At 37.0% G+C, this 16,157-nt stretch overlaps 2 protein-coding genes and 2 long non-coding RNA genes across 8 annotated transcripts; 3 read left to right on the top strand and 1 right to left on the bottom strand.

Moving 5' to 3' along the window:
* Window positions 1–382: 382 nt before the first annotated feature.
* Window positions 383–15,558, top strand: LOC146653050 (uncharacterized). 3 transcript variants are annotated; one of them, XR_014907668.1, is made up of 4 exons: window positions 383–471; window positions 13,760–13,817; window positions 14,803–14,897; window positions 15,006–15,205. It is a non-coding gene; the product is annotated as an uncharacterized LOC146653050 (long non-coding RNA). The 3 variants fall into 3 exon arrangements; XR_014907667.1 differs by lacking the exon at window positions 383–471 and adding an exon at window positions 15,228–15,558 and having other exon boundaries at window positions 13,620–13,817; window positions 15,006–15,071; XR_014907666.1 differs by lacking the exon at window positions 383–471 and having other exon boundaries at window positions 13,620–13,817; window positions 15,006–15,200.
* LOC146653051 (uncharacterized) lies at window positions 1,154–3,888 on the top strand. The gene is made up of 4 exons (XR_014907655.1): window positions 1,154–1,262; window positions 2,921–3,024; window positions 3,255–3,304; window positions 3,616–3,888. It is a non-coding gene; the product is annotated as an uncharacterized LOC146653051 (long non-coding RNA).
* LOC146653052 (G2/M phase-specific E3 ubiquitin-protein ligase-like) lies at window positions 3,936–7,856 on the top strand. 3 transcript variants are annotated; one of them, XM_085382800.1, is made up of 10 exons: window positions 3,936–4,207; window positions 4,333–4,414; window positions 4,494–4,591; window positions 4,848–5,045; window positions 5,126–5,212; window positions 5,365–5,618; window positions 5,851–5,979; window positions 6,044–6,181; window positions 6,904–7,006; window positions 7,605–7,856. In XM_085382800.1, exons 1-10 carry the CDS (start codon window positions 4,063–4,065, stop codon window positions 7,820–7,822), a joined length of 1,452 nt encoding a protein of 483 aa, XP_085238926.1. In that variant the 5' UTR covers window positions 3,936–4,062; the 3' UTR covers window positions 7,823–7,856. The 3 variants fall into 3 exon arrangements, with proteins under 3 accessions (XP_085238926.1, XP_085238927.1, XP_085238928.1); XM_085382801.1 differs by having other exon boundaries at window positions 4,497–4,591; XM_085382802.1 differs by lacking the exon at window positions 4,494–4,591 and having other exon boundaries at window positions 4,039–4,207.
* Window positions 8,529–13,480, bottom strand: LOC146653053 (uncharacterized). The gene is made up of 7 exons (XM_085382799.1): window positions 12,914–13,480; window positions 11,000–11,673; window positions 10,751–10,796; window positions 10,585–10,676; window positions 9,689–9,799; window positions 8,823–9,099; window positions 8,529–8,746 (listed from the first exon to the last, which is right to left on the bottom strand). Exons 1-7 carry the CDS (start codon window positions 12,983–12,985, stop codon window positions 8,540–8,542), a joined length of 1,479 nt encoding a protein of 492 aa, XP_085238925.1. The 5' UTR covers window positions 12,986–13,480; the 3' UTR covers window positions 8,529–8,539.
* Window positions 15,559–16,157: the final 599 nt, after the last annotated feature.

A 16,157-nucleotide genomic window follows, 5' to 3' on the forward strand; every position in this document is an offset into this window, starting at 1 on the left:
TAAACTTTCTGAATCCTTTATCATCTGCAACCGAAAATATCTGTGGATGATTACTATACCTTTCTAATGTGATGTTGTTGTCCCTGGCTCTCTTTCTCTCTCTCTCCCCCTCTGGCTCTGTTCTATGGAAGAAATATAGTATCATCAGAATTCAAGTATTTTTAGACATTGAATTTATGACACTGAATTTTTATCCTCCAAATGTCCCTGCAAAAATATTCACCTGCAAAAATTCACCTGCAAAAAATTCACCTGCAAAAATTCACCTGAAAAAAATTCACCTGAAAAAAATTCACCTGCAAAAAATTCACCTGCAAAAATTCAACTGCAAAAGTGATGAACTTTAATGACCCAAGCCAGAGCAATCAGCACCAGATCGAGTCGAGTGGCTCTCGGCCAATTAAATTACGCTGTTTGATCACATGACACCGTTAGCCAGCAGTTTGTCTCCTAAAAGAGAGCTGTTTAGAGGTGAGTGATTAAGTTTTTATGGAAGAAATATAGTGTCATCAGAATTCAAGTATTTTTAGACATTGAATTTATGACACTGAATTTTTATCCTCCAAATTTCCCTGCAAAAATATTCACCTGCAAAAATTCACCTGCAAAAAATTCACCTGCAAAAATTCACCTGCAAAAATATTCACCTGCAAAAATTCACCTGCAAAAATTCACCTGCAAAAATTCACCTGCAAAAAATTCACCTGCGAAAATTCACCTGAAAAAAATTCACCTGCAAAAATTCACCTGAAAAAAATTCACCTGCAAAAAATTCACCTGAAAAAAATTCACCTGCAAAAATTCACCTGAAAAAAATTCGCCTGAAAAAAATTCATCTGCAAAAATTCACCTGAAAAAAATTCACCTGCAAAAATTCGCCTGCAAAAATTCAACTGCAAAAGTGATGAACTTTAATGACCCAAGCCAGAGCAATCAGCACCAGATCGAGTCGAGTGGCTCTCAGCCAATTAAATTTACGCTGTTTGATCACATGACACCGTTAGCCAGCAGTGTGTCTCCTAAAAGAGAGCTGTTTAAAGGTGAGTGATTAAGTTTTTCTCCTAAATAGAGATCATTACAGAACGCCTAGTCCTACTTAAAATCCCATTTATTTATTTATTTTTTTTTTTATCATCTACTCGAACTAAGGAAAACGTTTGACTAACTCAAAGACAATTTCCACGCCTCCCATGCCTGTCTGCAGAAGGCGTTTTGAATTTAGGAGCGCCAAGATGGCAGCGGCAAACCCTGGCGGCTCTCCGGTGAGTATATATATTTTTTTATCTTCAAGTTTGTCTTTTGAAACCTTAATTTTATTTAAATCCGTTGCTCACGTATAAAGTACACAGACGGGGTCTTTGCTCAACTCGTCTGAGGCGTGTCTCACTAAGCGCTACATGCTAGCATCCTGCTAACCGAGCTACCCTTTACATGCTGTGCTTTAGAAAATAGGATACTCGTTAAAAAAATACTCCGCAGATATTGATAGATAGACGAACACTGCAAATATAATGTTGGAAACGAGAACGGCCTTTGGTGAAGGGGTAAAATACACCATGAATAAAGCCATAGAGTGAATGGCTGCCATGGTTGCAGAACGGCCTGATTTAATGACAAGAATGGGGAAGAGTGAGGTGAAGTGAACCAAAGCCACAAAACACGGTCAGACAAGGCGGCAAAAGGGCAGTGATCTGTCCGTCACTATGAAGTTGGTGTGTGCTTTGGTGAACAAAAACTCCAGACCGGTAGCAGGAAGATGAGAGACTCGTGTTTCACTGGAATAGTGGTGAATTAAAACATCCTTTGTTGGGGACATTTCGGTGTAAATGCATCCATACACGCAAGACAGAGGCAGACCAGACAGTGAAGAAAACAAGGCAAACATTAGAAATATTAAAACGGAAATATAGGATTGAGTTGAGGTCCTTGCAGGCTACCCACAATTTCCCCAAACTGAGCCACCCATTAAGAAATTCATTCTCACTGTTTCATAAACCAAAGGGATTAAATTTGACAATATCAAATTTAATTTTCTGATCTTTTCATAAATGAAACACGCTGCCAGGGAATCTGTTTTCATTTTTTTTCATCCATTCAGAGTATTCGTTGGGAACACTGAACTCAATAATCAGTTCCAGCTTTCTTCATTAAGTTTTGGTTTGGCTTTGTTCTCAAAAACATTTAAATAAAACAGATAAAATAGAAAATAAAGCTTTTTCTCTTGCGAGCTCAATTTTTAAATATACTGTGCTATTAAAACAAAAGATGTAAGAAAAGAATAAATAAAATCCTAACCAGAAAATCAAAATGCTGCAACAAATGGCATGAATTAAAAAATAAACTTTTTTGAAAGAACCATAAGGAAATATGATAAAATAAACATTGGAATCTTATAGCCTAAGAATATTCAGTTAACTAGGTAACTAACCTTGTGTTTTTAACTCACTTTTTGTTGGTGATTTAAAAATTACAAAAATAATTCTACTTTTTCCTCTCCTTTAGGATCTTCTCCTACATCATATTCTTCTGAGACAAGGCAAACATTAGAAATATTAAAACGGAAATATAGGATTAATATAACATACAATTTGGGAAAATGTAAGGAACGCAATGTAAATGATATTGTAAAGTCATTAAAACAGCATACTCTGATTAAAAGAAACATGTAATTGGGTAGGATAATAATAATAATTATAATAATAATAATAATAAACACGTACAAGATGGGTATGTATACTTGTATCCAGAATTTAACAACTATAAAGTTGTAGCATGCCAGACCATCTTGATTGAATGTAACTTTGCTCCACACAAGTTTTTTGTTAGACATATTCATATTGTTATCTAATAAATGATACATTCTTAGATTTTATCGAACGTTAATTTATAAATTGTTTCTGTCTTTATGTGTTTGTTTCAGATTATGCAGGATGAAATTATTCGGTCAGCAAGACACTTGCTGCAGTTGCTAACATCATCCAACCAAACTCCTGCTGTTGCTGCTGCGATGAATCAGAATACAAGGTACTTTAGCAAGACTTATGAGTTAATCCTACATTCAACTAAATTGAGATATATCTATGTATATGTGTATATGTATATATGTGTGTGTGTGTATATATGTGTGTGTGTGTATATATGTGTGTGTGTGTGTGTGTGTGTATATATATATATATATATATATATATATATATATATATATATATATATATATATATATATATATATATATATATATATATATATATAGGCAGGGATGGGTCAAAGAACAGCACATCTTGATGAGAGCACAACACATGAAGAGGTATAAACTTATTCTTTTTATTCACTGATCAAAACTGAGAAGTTTTCGCTTAATAAAAGTGTTATTGAAGGTGACCATCACTGCAGGTCACAGGTGGCATTTACAAAAAATAATATTATTATTGGATATTCATCATTAATCATGAAAATGTAACTGTAAATTTTGGATTGAAAAAGATTTTTTTATTATATCCAGTTTGCACTGTAAATGCATGCTTCTTTTACCGTTTCTTAGTATATACAGGGGTATAATTAATGTTAAATGTGTAATTTCTTTGGACTCAGAGATTGTATTTGTATTATTGCTTTCAGTTAAGGGACGCCCTGAATGATTTGTTTCCCAAACTGAAGGAGGTAACAGGTGGCTGGCTGCTGTTCAAACCTGGGGGTGTGTATGAATTCTGCACTGTGTATAATTAAACTAGAAACTGATCCTGCTGTTTAATAAGTACTTTTAAGACAAGTTCCTTTTCACCGCATGTTGTGAATTCCTAATTCTGAGTAGTTTTGAAGATACTTTTCTTTTTTACTTTTCTTGAGGCATTGGATATATTTCATGATCAGAATAATCTGCTGCAATTTGCTTTTATACAGGTGGTTGGGGAACCCAAAAACTCTCTGGTTCCTCCAGCTGATATTGGCTATACAGGGACAATCCTAAAGGCTGCCAGTCGTGGGGGTAAAAATGTATATATTGCTCCTATTCAAGAGGAACTTAGCAATGACCCTGTACCACTAAGCGATGAGTCCTTCAGATGCATGCCAAAAGCAAAATGCCAGAAGTGTGGCATAGGTGTTCCACTGCAACTTCTGTCAGAACACCTAAAATCCTGTCCTCCTTTGGAAACTCCCAGTGAAAGTACTGTGGTGAATTTAGATGGTGATGAACCTACAGAAAAGGAATGTAGGTTTTTTGACAATTTCATACTAACATATTACCCAAAAGCATAAAGTGTTAAGAGCTAGCTAGAAGGAAAAATTAAATGTTATAAAAATAAACTTTGTCCTTTATAATTTATTGCACAACAGCACCATTGCAGCAGTGTCCTGTCTGCACAGATATGTTTCACTCTGACCTCATTGAGCTGCATGCCTCTTCATGTGGAGAAAGGTATTTAGCAACAAAAATTGCAATTTTTATTGTCATTGGATTTAAGCCTTGAATGAAATTTAACAACATATTTTGATAGTAGCTCACGAAATGAAAAGGGGCATGAAGATACAATAATTGAGGAAGGGCTAGCAGATATGCCAGGACCATCTGGAACTACTTGTGAAGTCAGGGATGGTAGGTCAATCATTTAGTCACAGGTTATGTAAGGAAGGTGTTGATTAGTAACAATCAACAGCTAATGTGAACAATTCCCGGAAATCAAACCATTAGTTTGTATCCATTCAATGGATTTCTTATTTTTGATAGCCTCATATTCAAACTACTTTAGACAATCCTTCAAAGGATAAAACATAATCTTCTTGTAATAGTATCTAGATAGAACGTGATATACAGACTATATCCAATTATAATCACTTCTATTTTCTTTTAGGCTGGTTAACTGTTTTGGACTCTTCAAAGGCCAAATATGAATGTGCAAAGAATGCTTTGGACATGCATGAAATGGAGAGCCCATTACGTCTCACAATGGACATCAGACAAAGTGTAGCTGATCAGGACATGGCCCTCATCTCATTCTACAAGAGACCCAATGTTGAATGGGCACGTCCCTTGGAGTGCAGGCTTGAGGGTAAATTTTCTGAAAATGATACATAAATATATCTTGAAAGAATTATTTGTATTCATTATTTTATTTTGGTGATCTAACAGGGGATACAGCTATCGGACAAGGAGTAATACGTTTTTTCTTATCAACATGCATGGAGAAGCTGATGTCTGGTTTTTGCATCAATTTTGGTTAGTTTGTTTTGGTTGACCGTACCTATGTTTGATGATCATTATATTGTATAACTTTTCACAAGTTAATTGTCTCTTTATTTTGTGAAAACCTCTGTATTGTGTGTAAGTAATCTTCTTTTTTTTTTTCTTTCTTTTCATTTATCTCATAGCAAACTCTAATGTTACTCCACTTTTTGAGGGAGAGCCAGGCCATTACATACCATCAGCAGCTCACTTTCTTGTGGAGAGTGATATGTTCCTTATGGCAGGGAGGATGGTAGGGCACTCCTTTCTTCATGGAGGCCCATGCCTATCTGGACTTAGCCCAGCCGTTGTGCATGTCCTACTTGGTGGTAGTCCTGAAACTGCCACCGTTACACCCGAGGACTGTCCAGATCTAGACCTGAGAGGGACAATTCAGCTTGTAGGTTTTTATGTTTAAATGAGGGAACGTTTATACATTGCCCCGTGTGAGTTATAAACATGTCTAACCTAGACTAATCCTTTAAAATTGTTCTAGATCAAAAACTCTGCCATTGAGACATGGTCTGAGACTTTTAACTTGTCTTTTTTTTTTTTTTTTTTTTTTTTATGTATGAGGAATTAGGAATTTATAGTTCTTGTTTCTGTCTGAATTACTGTCTTATGGGTTACAGCTTGAAGGGCAATCCAAGCTGTCGGATGAAGAGAGAAAACGTGTTCAGGATCTGGCATATGCATGGGACCTCCCCCCCTTGACAGAGAACAACAGGAGATGGCTGTTTGAGAAATTATTACTCCATTCTGTGAGTAAATTGAAAAGTAAGTAAAATATTTCTGTGTTACTGTTTAGTTAACGTTTTTCCTTAGGTCATTGGAAGAGTGACGAGGTCGATAAAACAGCTGAGAAGGGGACTTAAAGAAACCCATATGTGGACCCTGCTGACCCAGCGACCTGACACGGTGCCCTTACTCTTTCCACAAGAGTTGGCTGCTGTGAATCCTGAGGTAAATTTTGTGTTCCTAAATACTGTATTCATTAATAACATTTTACTGTGTTGTAGAAAATGTAGTCCAAAGCAAACTATGAAGACTTGAGTCATTCTACAAAGTGAAAAAATTGCAATTTTAATTTGGCATTTACCAAGAATTATGTATCAAATAATAAACTTACCATAACAAAGCTGTATTCATTTTTACAAATAAAATGCACAAATACTAAAAATGAACATATTCTTGTGGACCATACATCTTTACAGCAGTTTTTCTTTAGTCCTGTAAAAATAAAACTGCTCAAAGCCTGATTTACATATAGAAAACGATTTTGTAGATTTGAAAAAGACATGACTAAAATACATTAGTAATTATTTGGTAATACACATTTTCTAATTATATATTTAGCCATTAATGTTGTTTGAATTTGAAAAAAAAAAATTGATTTCTATTTTCATTTTTTGTTTGAGACAGTTTCTTCTTTTAAGATACAGTCAAAACTATGTAGAGGTTTGGGGATCCAAGTGAACACAAAAAGCACAAAACATGGATTATTATAGAAATTTATTCAAGAAATCAAGTCATGGACCATAAGGCTAAGTGGGTGATAGTGAGCTAAGAACAGGTGAAATATGGCTATAGGGAAGGGAACTACCCAAAACAAGAACAGACAAAATCCATGGAAATCTGAAAAATGTGCAGCAGTATTTTTAAGGGTATACTTTGTTCTGTTACAGGTCCTTCTTCAGCGGATCGTGTGGCCAGAAGATGAAGATGATGACTGTCCTCTTGAAAATAAATGCCGAATCACAGGCTACATGAGGCATTTTATTCTAAATGGTAGGTTTGCCATTTTGCAGGAGGGGAATACTACGGAGCCCCGCAGGGGACATGGGAGGGAAAAAAAATTAAGACGGACTTTTGCGAGATCTCGCAAAACAAACTCGGGATCTCGCAAAAGTTGAATTCCAACAATGGCGGCAGCTACTTAGTTGTAATATTACTCTTTCTGGGTCACAAAATACACCTTTAAGATATTTTGAGGCGTGAATGTAGTGGTGTAAATGTCAGATACCTGCTCGGTTTACAAGACATCACATATTTGCAAAAGTGCTCCGACGCTTTTGGAGATGTGACACCCACTAGCTCGAAGCTAACGGGAGGTCGAGACCTACTACAGCCGGGAGGAACACCGCTTTCCCGGCACATCGTGCCTCGACCTCCCGGTCGGCTTCGAGCTGGCGGCCTCTGAAGAATGCGGCTAAAACATTTGCGAGATCCCGAGTTTGTTTTGCGAGATCTCGCAAAAGTCCGTCTTAATTTTTTTTTCTCCCGTGTCCCCTGCGGGGCTCCGTAGAATACCAATATTATTGCAATGTTAAAAATATATTGGTTGGATTTTTTTCAAGGTTGTTAAACCTCATTTTTTTCTTCACAGCAACACCAAGTGAGCTGAAAAATGTCCTAAAATTCTGGACTGGATGGGAGATTGTGCCAAAAAGTCTCACAGTGGAGCTAGTGGATGGCAGACATCCAACTGCTGCCACCTGCTATGAGACCTTGCGCATTCCATACCACTACAAGGACTATTTAACTTTTAAGGAAGACCTCATTGCCTGCTCTGAAACCTGCCACTCAGGGTTTGGACTCATTTGAGTCATTCCCATAATGCAAGGTAGTGTTGTACAAGTCTCTGTTTAAGATTTGGAATATAAATGTTCACATCTACTGGGCCTCTCTGATGCCATTTACTCTGTGCAGGCAACATTGGTTCAGTTCTCGGTTGAAAATGCCTTTAAGTAGTTTTTAAAACTGTTAATGTCTTGAAAGTTTACCTTGTCAATGACATCTTGCATGCATCTTGATCAAAATAAAAGGACAAGATTGACTTACATTGTTGTTTTAATTTTGAAACATTCCAACCATCAGCCTTCAGTCAAATATTGCTTTACAACATAACATTCAAACTGACAAGCAGTTTCTATTTAGTTTTCTGAGTGAATCTATATTTTTAAGTTCCCTCTCCTAATTCTTCAGTATTTACATTACGAAGCTTTACTAAAAATTCCTACTTATAGCAAAGTTTATAGCTTCAAACAGTTGGTGAACCCTGTGTAATCTCATAGATTTCAGCACAATTTGAAGATCAGATCCCATTTCATGACCAAAGTCACAATAATCAGAACTGCTTATACACAATTATGTTAATGAAAACACCATGAAAATTCTTTGAGTTGGTTTAGTTTAAGCAGACTGATTGTCCAGATGCCCGTGATGAAGATCCGATTACATTTCATGACCAAATTGTGCAGAAATTAATGAAATTCAACAAGATTCACAAACTTTCCTGCAACTGTATGTAGCTTTCCTATGCTAAATGAATTGCTGACAAAACTGAACAGCCATAATGTAGATGTCCGCACCAAAGAACTGGGATGCCGCTCTTGGATTAACAACGCCCTGTAAAGTTGTCATTTGTTCTTCTGTCAATGGACAGTCAGTGTTCGGAACAACAATGCTTGAATGGTTATGGCAAGATAGGCCACTGTCCTCCCAGTCAATGTCTGGAATCTGGAAGCCCTGCAACGAACAAGCAAAATTAGGAAAGAATAATTGTATATAGGAATCAATGAGTACTAAAAATGTGCACCTTTACCTGTGTGTTTTCTGGAACAGGAACAGGGTGATATCTGTGACCCAACTCCCACAGCTGGTTGGGACTCATGTTGTTTTCTGTTCGCAGTGGATGGTTGTCCCATCCACTGCAAAATGTATTCAAATCATCCTCCAGTCGAGGAAGAAAGACGTAATGGCAGCAAAAGAGGTGTGCAACATTTGAAATGTCAAGAAGGCCCTCTTCCTCAAGGTTGTGAAGAACATCGTAGTAAATGCATGTAACGGCCACCCAGAGGTCTCTCCACAGTCGCTCTATTCTGAAATAATATATAAAAAATATTTAATTAGGTATGGCTTTTCTTGGTGTGTATGAGAAATTCCCTGCTTGTTTCTACCCCGACATGAAATGTGTGCATGACAACAGTAATAATACATTACCAGGGCATGTAGGAAGGACCCAGGCATATCACTTAAAAGGTGCCAAAAGGGTTGTAATGATCAGTGGCAACATGAGATGACAACCAGACCATTAACACAGAATGAACATTCATGGAAGGAAGGAACAGACTGGAAAAGGTGCGTGAATAACTAAAAAAATAGGGCACATTCCTGAAGGCTCTTTGGGGTTTGCTGGACCTGTCCAATATTTTCTTCCTTGAGGGGTAAGTAATGGAAATTGAAAGAAAAAACAACAAAAACTGCCAAAAAAAAAAGGAACACCTGATACATATCACAAAGTGTATCATGCTGGATAGGGCACTGTTTTCTAAAGACATTTTACTGTAAAACTTTCATAAAACTATACCCTTTAAATGTATGTATTTTTAATTAATGGAAATAAAGATGCAACACCTTCCATCTTATGTCAGGAACATTTGAGGTGGACAGTATTTTATGAGAACAAACCTTTGATTGTGCACACTCTTTCCTGAAATGAAACTGCCTCTTCCTGTGCCACGAACAGTAAACATCAGCCGTGCAACCTCCACATTTTCCCCTCCGTGGTCGCCACGAACCCTGAAAACAAAGAATCGTACCCCAAAACATTCGAAGCTTTAAAAAAAAAATTAGATCTGATAATAAAGAACAGTATATGCCTTAAGCAAAGTTTGAAAAACAAATTGTAAAAGAATCCTTAAAATCTTTCATTGCTACTGCTCTTGAATGCATCAGAAAAATTGTCTCATGAATGCACTTTCCAGCATGTGTCAGTATGAAGTGTAATTTAACACAGCTGTTAAAACATTTTTCAGGATTTCACAGGTTAGTAGTAATTACTTAGATTTATTGTATTTGTTGAAAATTACGCAAGTGCCATCTTGTATCATTATGATCTGTGTAAGGAGACAATTTTTAGAATATTTTTGCAAAAATATTTACATCAAATTAAACAAATAAGTAGTCTATGGCATTTAAAAGTGGTTACCTACAATTCTGAAATGATAATACTAATTCTTATTGATGATGATATTGAATTTGAAATCATGGTGTAACACTGAACCCGACATCATAAAATGATTACCCTTGTAATGTCAGGGAGTTACAGCCAAGGAGGCAAAATATTACTATCTCACCCCTTGTATCCAATTACATAACAGCAGTGTTTGGTAAAGGTGTTGAATTAATTTTTTTTTATTCTTAAATATCCCCAAGTCACCATAACAATCCTTTGAAATTAGAGATATATATATTGAGGCAAGTTAGAATCATCTTAAACAACTTTTAATGAAATATCCAAATGTAGTCTTACAAAAGGTATGTAAGATAATACCTAACCCATAATAAAATGCATCACTTATTACCTGAGAGGAAAACCGAACTTCTCGATTGATTTTCGGAAGAATGCCAGTGTTGTTGATGCCAGATTGTTGGAAGCAGCACCGAGATACATAATCTTTATAGGAAAAAGAACAATGGGAAACTTCCATGTAAATATTACATTTGATTTACTTACTAAACTAAACTTACCTTACGAGAAAAGCCATCAATACCTCCAAAGATCACAATGTTATAGCTGAATGGGGAAAACAAAATTTTTTTTTATCAATTTTGGAATTATCACTTTGAAGTGTTTAAATGTAAGCAATGCAAGATGTAATTTATGTATGTCCAGATGCAAATATAGTAACGAGTAAGATAACAAAATACAGTTCTGAACATTTGCAGATGAAAAAATTCTCAGGAATATCTTTCACTTCAAAAGATCAAATAATTTACCGTATCAGTTTGTGATTTGTGTCAATATGCATTAGAGACTGTGGTCCTGGGACGGAATAAGCACGTCGAGCAATGCATCCCAAGGAAAACATCCTTGACACAACACCAGCTGTGTCAACACGGTGCATAGAACTTCTAACCCTTTGGTACTGGACTCTGTGTCCTCTGGCCTGAAGAAGTGCTTTCACCATCCGGTATCCAGCGTGAGGCTGCCTGGATTTTATGTCTGTAATGCATTGGTCCAACTCTTCATCTGACAGGCTGCTATAGAGTGCTTTGACTGAAAGATTGAACTCATTCATGCGTCTGAATATTGTGCTTCTTGACATTCCCAAAATTTTAGCAATGGCTGGGATGGACAAGTTCAGTTCCAGAAGGCTGTTAAGATGATGGGGGGAAAGAGCCATTCTTAGTCGCCCAGTAGGTCCCCACTCAAACTGAATGACAGCACTATGTAGATTCATTTTATCCTTTTCTCTGTTTATCAGAGTATGTAAACTACATAATGCATCTAAGAGGACAGGGCAAACCTGAACTTGACCAGACAAAGCTTGTAGAAAAACTAGTTCCTGGGTGCAAATGAAATCTAAAAAGTCCAGATCCAGGGGAAGGTGTTCAAGACAATGTTCTAAACGTGAACGCAGTCTCAGAAGAATATGATGTAGGAGAAGATCCTAAAGGAGAGGAAAAAGTAGAATTATTTTTGTAATTTTTAAATCACCAACAAAAAGTGAGTTAAAAACACAAGGTTAGTTACCTAGTTAACTGAATATTCTTAGGCTATAAGATTCCAATGTTTATTTTATCATATTTCCTTATGGTTCTTTCAAAAAAGTTTATTTTTTAATTCATGCCATTTGTTGCAGCATTTTGATTTTCTGGTTAGGATTTTATTTATTCTTTTCTTACATCTTTTGTTTTAATAGCACAGTATATTTAAAAATTGAGCTCGCAAGAGAAAAAGCTTTATTTTCTATTTTATCTGTTTTATTTAAATGTTTTTGAGAACAAAGCCAAACCAAAACTTAATGAAGAAAGCTGGAACTGATTATTGAGTTCAGTGTTCCCAACGAATACTCTGAATGGATGAAAAAAAATGAAAACAGATTCCCTGGCAGCGTGTTTCATTTATGAAAAGATCAGAAAATTAAATTTGATATTGTCAAATTTAATCCCTTTGGTTTATGAAACAGTGAGAATGAATTTCTTAATGGGTGGCTCAGTTTGGGGAAATTGTGGGTAGCCTGCAAGGACCTCAACTCAATCCTATATTTCCGTTTTAATATTTCTAATGTTTGCCTTGTTTTCTTCACTGTCTGGTCTGCCTCTGTCTTGCGTGTATGGATGCATTTACACCGAAATGTCCCCAACAAAGGATGTTTTAATTCACCACTATTCCAGTGAAACACGAGTCTCTCATCTTCCTGCTACCGGTCTGGAGTTTTTGTTCACCAAAGCACACACCAACTTCATAGTGACGGACAGATCACTGCCCTTTTGCCGCCTTGTCTGACCGTGTTTTGTGGCTTTGGTTCACTTCACCTCACTCTTCCCCATTCTTGTCATTAAATCAGGCCGTTCTGCAACCATGGCAGCCATTCACTCTATGGCTTTATTCATGGTGTATTTTACCCCTTCACCAAAGGCCGTTCTCGTTTCCAACATTATATTTGCAGTGTTCGTCTATCTATCAATATCTGCGGAGTATTTTTTTAACGAGTATCCTATTTTCTAAAGCACAGCATGTAAAGGGTAGCTCGGTTAGCAGGATGCTAGCATGTAGCGCTTAGTGAGACACGCCTCAGACGAGTTGAGCAAAGACCCCGTCTGTGTACTTTATACGTGAGCAACGGATTTAAATAAAATTAAGGTTTCAAAAGACAAACTTGAAGATAAAAAAATATATATACTCACCGGAGAGCCGCCAGGGTTTGCCGCTGCCATCTTGGCGCTCCTAAATTCAAAACGCCTTCTGCAGACAGGCATGGGAGGCGTGGAAATTGTCTTTGAGTTAGTCAAACGTTTTCCTTAGTTCGAGTAGATGATAAAAAAAAATAATAAAAATAAATGGGATTTTAAGTAGGACTAGGCATTCTGTAATGATCTCTATTTAGGAGAAAAACTTAATCACTCACCTTTAAACAGCTCTCTTTTAGGAGACACACTGCTGGCTAACGGTGTCATGTGATCAAACAGCGTAATTTAATTGGCTGAGAGCCACTCGACTCGATCTGGTGCTGATTGCTCTGGCTTGGGTCATTAAAGTTCATCACTTTTGCAGTTGAATTTTTGCAGGCGAATTTTTGCAGGTGAATTTTTTTCAGGTGAATTTTTGCAGATGAATTTTTTTCAGGCGAATTTTTTTCAGGTGAATTTTTGCAGGTGAATTTTTTTCAGGTGAATTTTTGCAGGTGAATTTTTTGCAGGTGAATTTTTTTCAGGTGAATTTTTGCAGGTGAATTTTTTTCAGGTGAATTTTTGCAGGTGAATTTTTGCAGGTGAATATTTTTGCAGGTGAATTTTTGCAGGTGAATTTTTTGCAGGGAAATTTGGAGGATAAAAATTCAGTGTCATAAATTCAATGTCTAAAAATACTTGAATTCTGATGACACTATAAGTTTTTCTCCTAAATAGAGATCATTACAGAACGCCTAGTCCTACTTAAAATCCCATTTATTTTTATTTTATCATCTACTCGAACTAAGGAAAACGTTTGACTAACTCAAAGACAATTTCCACGCCTCCCCTGCCTGACTGCAGAGGCAGTTTTGAATTTAGGAGCAGCAAGATGGAAGCGGCAAACCCTGGCGATTCTCCGGTAAGTATATTGTTTTTTATCTTCAAGTTTGTCTTTTGAAACCTTAATTTTATTTAAATCCGTTGCTCACGTATAAAGTACACAGACTCAACTCGTCTGAGGCGTGTCTCACTAAGCGCTACATGCTAGCATCCTGCTAACCGAGCTACCCTTTACATGCTGTGCTTTAGAAAATAGGATACTCGTTAAAAAATACTCCGCAGATATTGATAGATAGACGAACACTGCAAATATAATGTTGTAAACGAAAACGGCCTTTGGTGAAGTGGTAAAATACACCATGAATAAAGCCATAGAGTGAATGGCTGCCATGGTTGCAGAACAGCCTGATTTAATGACAAGAATGGGGAAGAGTGAGGCGAAGTGAACCAAAGCCACAAAACACGGTCAGACAAGGCGGCAAAAGGGCAGTGATCTGTCCGTCAGTATGAAGTTGGTGTGTGCTTTGGTGAACAAAAACTCCAGACTGGTAGCAGGAAGGTGGGAGACTCGTGTTTCACTGGAATAGTGGTGAATTAAAACATCCTTTGTTGGGGACATTTAGGTGTAAATGCATCCATACAGGCAAGACAGAGGCAGACCAGACAGTGAAGAAAACAAGGCAAACATTAGAAATATTAAAACGGAAATATAGGATTAATATAACATACAATTGGGGAAAATGTAAGGAACACAATGTAAATGATATTGTAAAGTCATTAAAACAGCATACTCTGATTAAAAGAAACAGATAATTGGGTAGGATGATGATGATGATAATAATAATAATAATGTTAAAGAACATGTACAAGATGGGTATGTATACTTGTAGCCAGAACTTAACTACAAAGTTGTAGCATGCCAGACCATCTTGATTGAATGTAACTTCGCTCCACACAAGTTTTATGGTAGACATATCCATATTGGTATCTAATAAATGATTAATTCTTAGATTTTATCAAACATTAATTTATAAATTGTTTCTGTCTTTATGTGTTTGTTTCAGATTATGCAAGATGTAATTATTCAGTCAGCAAGACACTTGCTGCAGTTACTGACATCATCCAACTGAACTGCTGCTGTGATGAATCAGAATACAAGGTTTACTTTAGCAAGACCTATGAGTTAATGCTACATTTAACTAAATTGTTATATATTTTGTGTCCAATATTGTCTCCATATGATTTTGTTTTTTGCAGCATCTTGCAGAGAACAGAGTCAAGGTACCAGCTTGGTCAACCCTAAAAGACCATCTGTTCATCAAGAAATGACCAGGTGAAAAAGTCATAAACTAAACACTCTGCATGAATTTAGGATGCAACTTTATATCTTACCTGCTCTACACTCAGGGCTTGAATTACAACAACAGTCAATCACATAAAAAAAAATACTTTTGGTAGTTCTGTGTCTCTCTCTCTCCTCCAAACCCAGATGGCTGCTGGTACTGAACCAGGTTCTGGTTCTGCTGGAGGTTTCTTCTTGTTAAAGGGGAGTTTTTCCTCTGCACTGTCACTTCATGCTGCTCAGTGTGAGGGATTGTTGAGGTTGAGTCCATATGTCCTGCGAACAACTGCTGGGCAATGACACCATGCAATCTTCTGGGATTCCTTGGATAGAAAACCTGTGAGCTGCACTTGTCCTTGGTCTTCACAGCTCACCTTTTTACTGTTTATTGAATCAAAATTCTCCAGTGACATGGATTCTACATTGTAACTGATGTGATGTTCTATAAAGTGGTTTTAATAAAAAAAGGCAAAAATTAGTTTGTTTCTTTATTCAATTTTTGAACAGTGATACTCATTCAGTAAATGCAAATTATTTACATGGCAGTGCACTACAGGCATAAATCTAGACCCCTAGATAAAACATGATGGCATTATAGCAGTGACAACTCCTCCACAGTAGCAGGTGGGATTTTTCTTTTTTGAGGACGGCTCCTTTTACCTGTCACTACAGATGGTCTGTTTGTTCTGATCAAGAGCCTTTTTTTGGGCAGCTGAAGAGAAGTCTATCTTATGGCCAACCTCTGGCTGTATCTTGGTCATATTACCCAGCAAAACCCAGTATGCAGGTTCATCTGTAACAGTCCTTGTGCCACAGATCACTGTTGCTTCTAAATGGTAAATGGCCTGTATTTATATAGCGCTTTACTAGTCCCTAAGGACCCCAAAGCGCTTTACATATCCAGTCACCCACCCATTCACACACACATTCGCACACTGGTGATGGCAAGCTACATTGTAACCACAGCCACCCTGGGGCGCACTGACAGAGGCGAGGCTGCCGGACACTGGCGCCACCGGGCCCTCTGACCACCACCAGTAGGCAACAGGTGAAGTGTCTTGCCCAAGGACACAACGA

The sequence above is a fragment of the Rhamphochromis longiceps genome, linkage group LG15 (genome assembly GCF_057381845.1).
Source record: "Rhamphochromis longiceps isolate RC_006_pf linkage group LG15, R_longiceps_female_GT1.1, whole genome shotgun sequence".
Lineage (NCBI taxonomy): Eukaryota > Metazoa > Chordata > Actinopteri > Cichliformes > Cichlidae > Rhamphochromis > Rhamphochromis longiceps.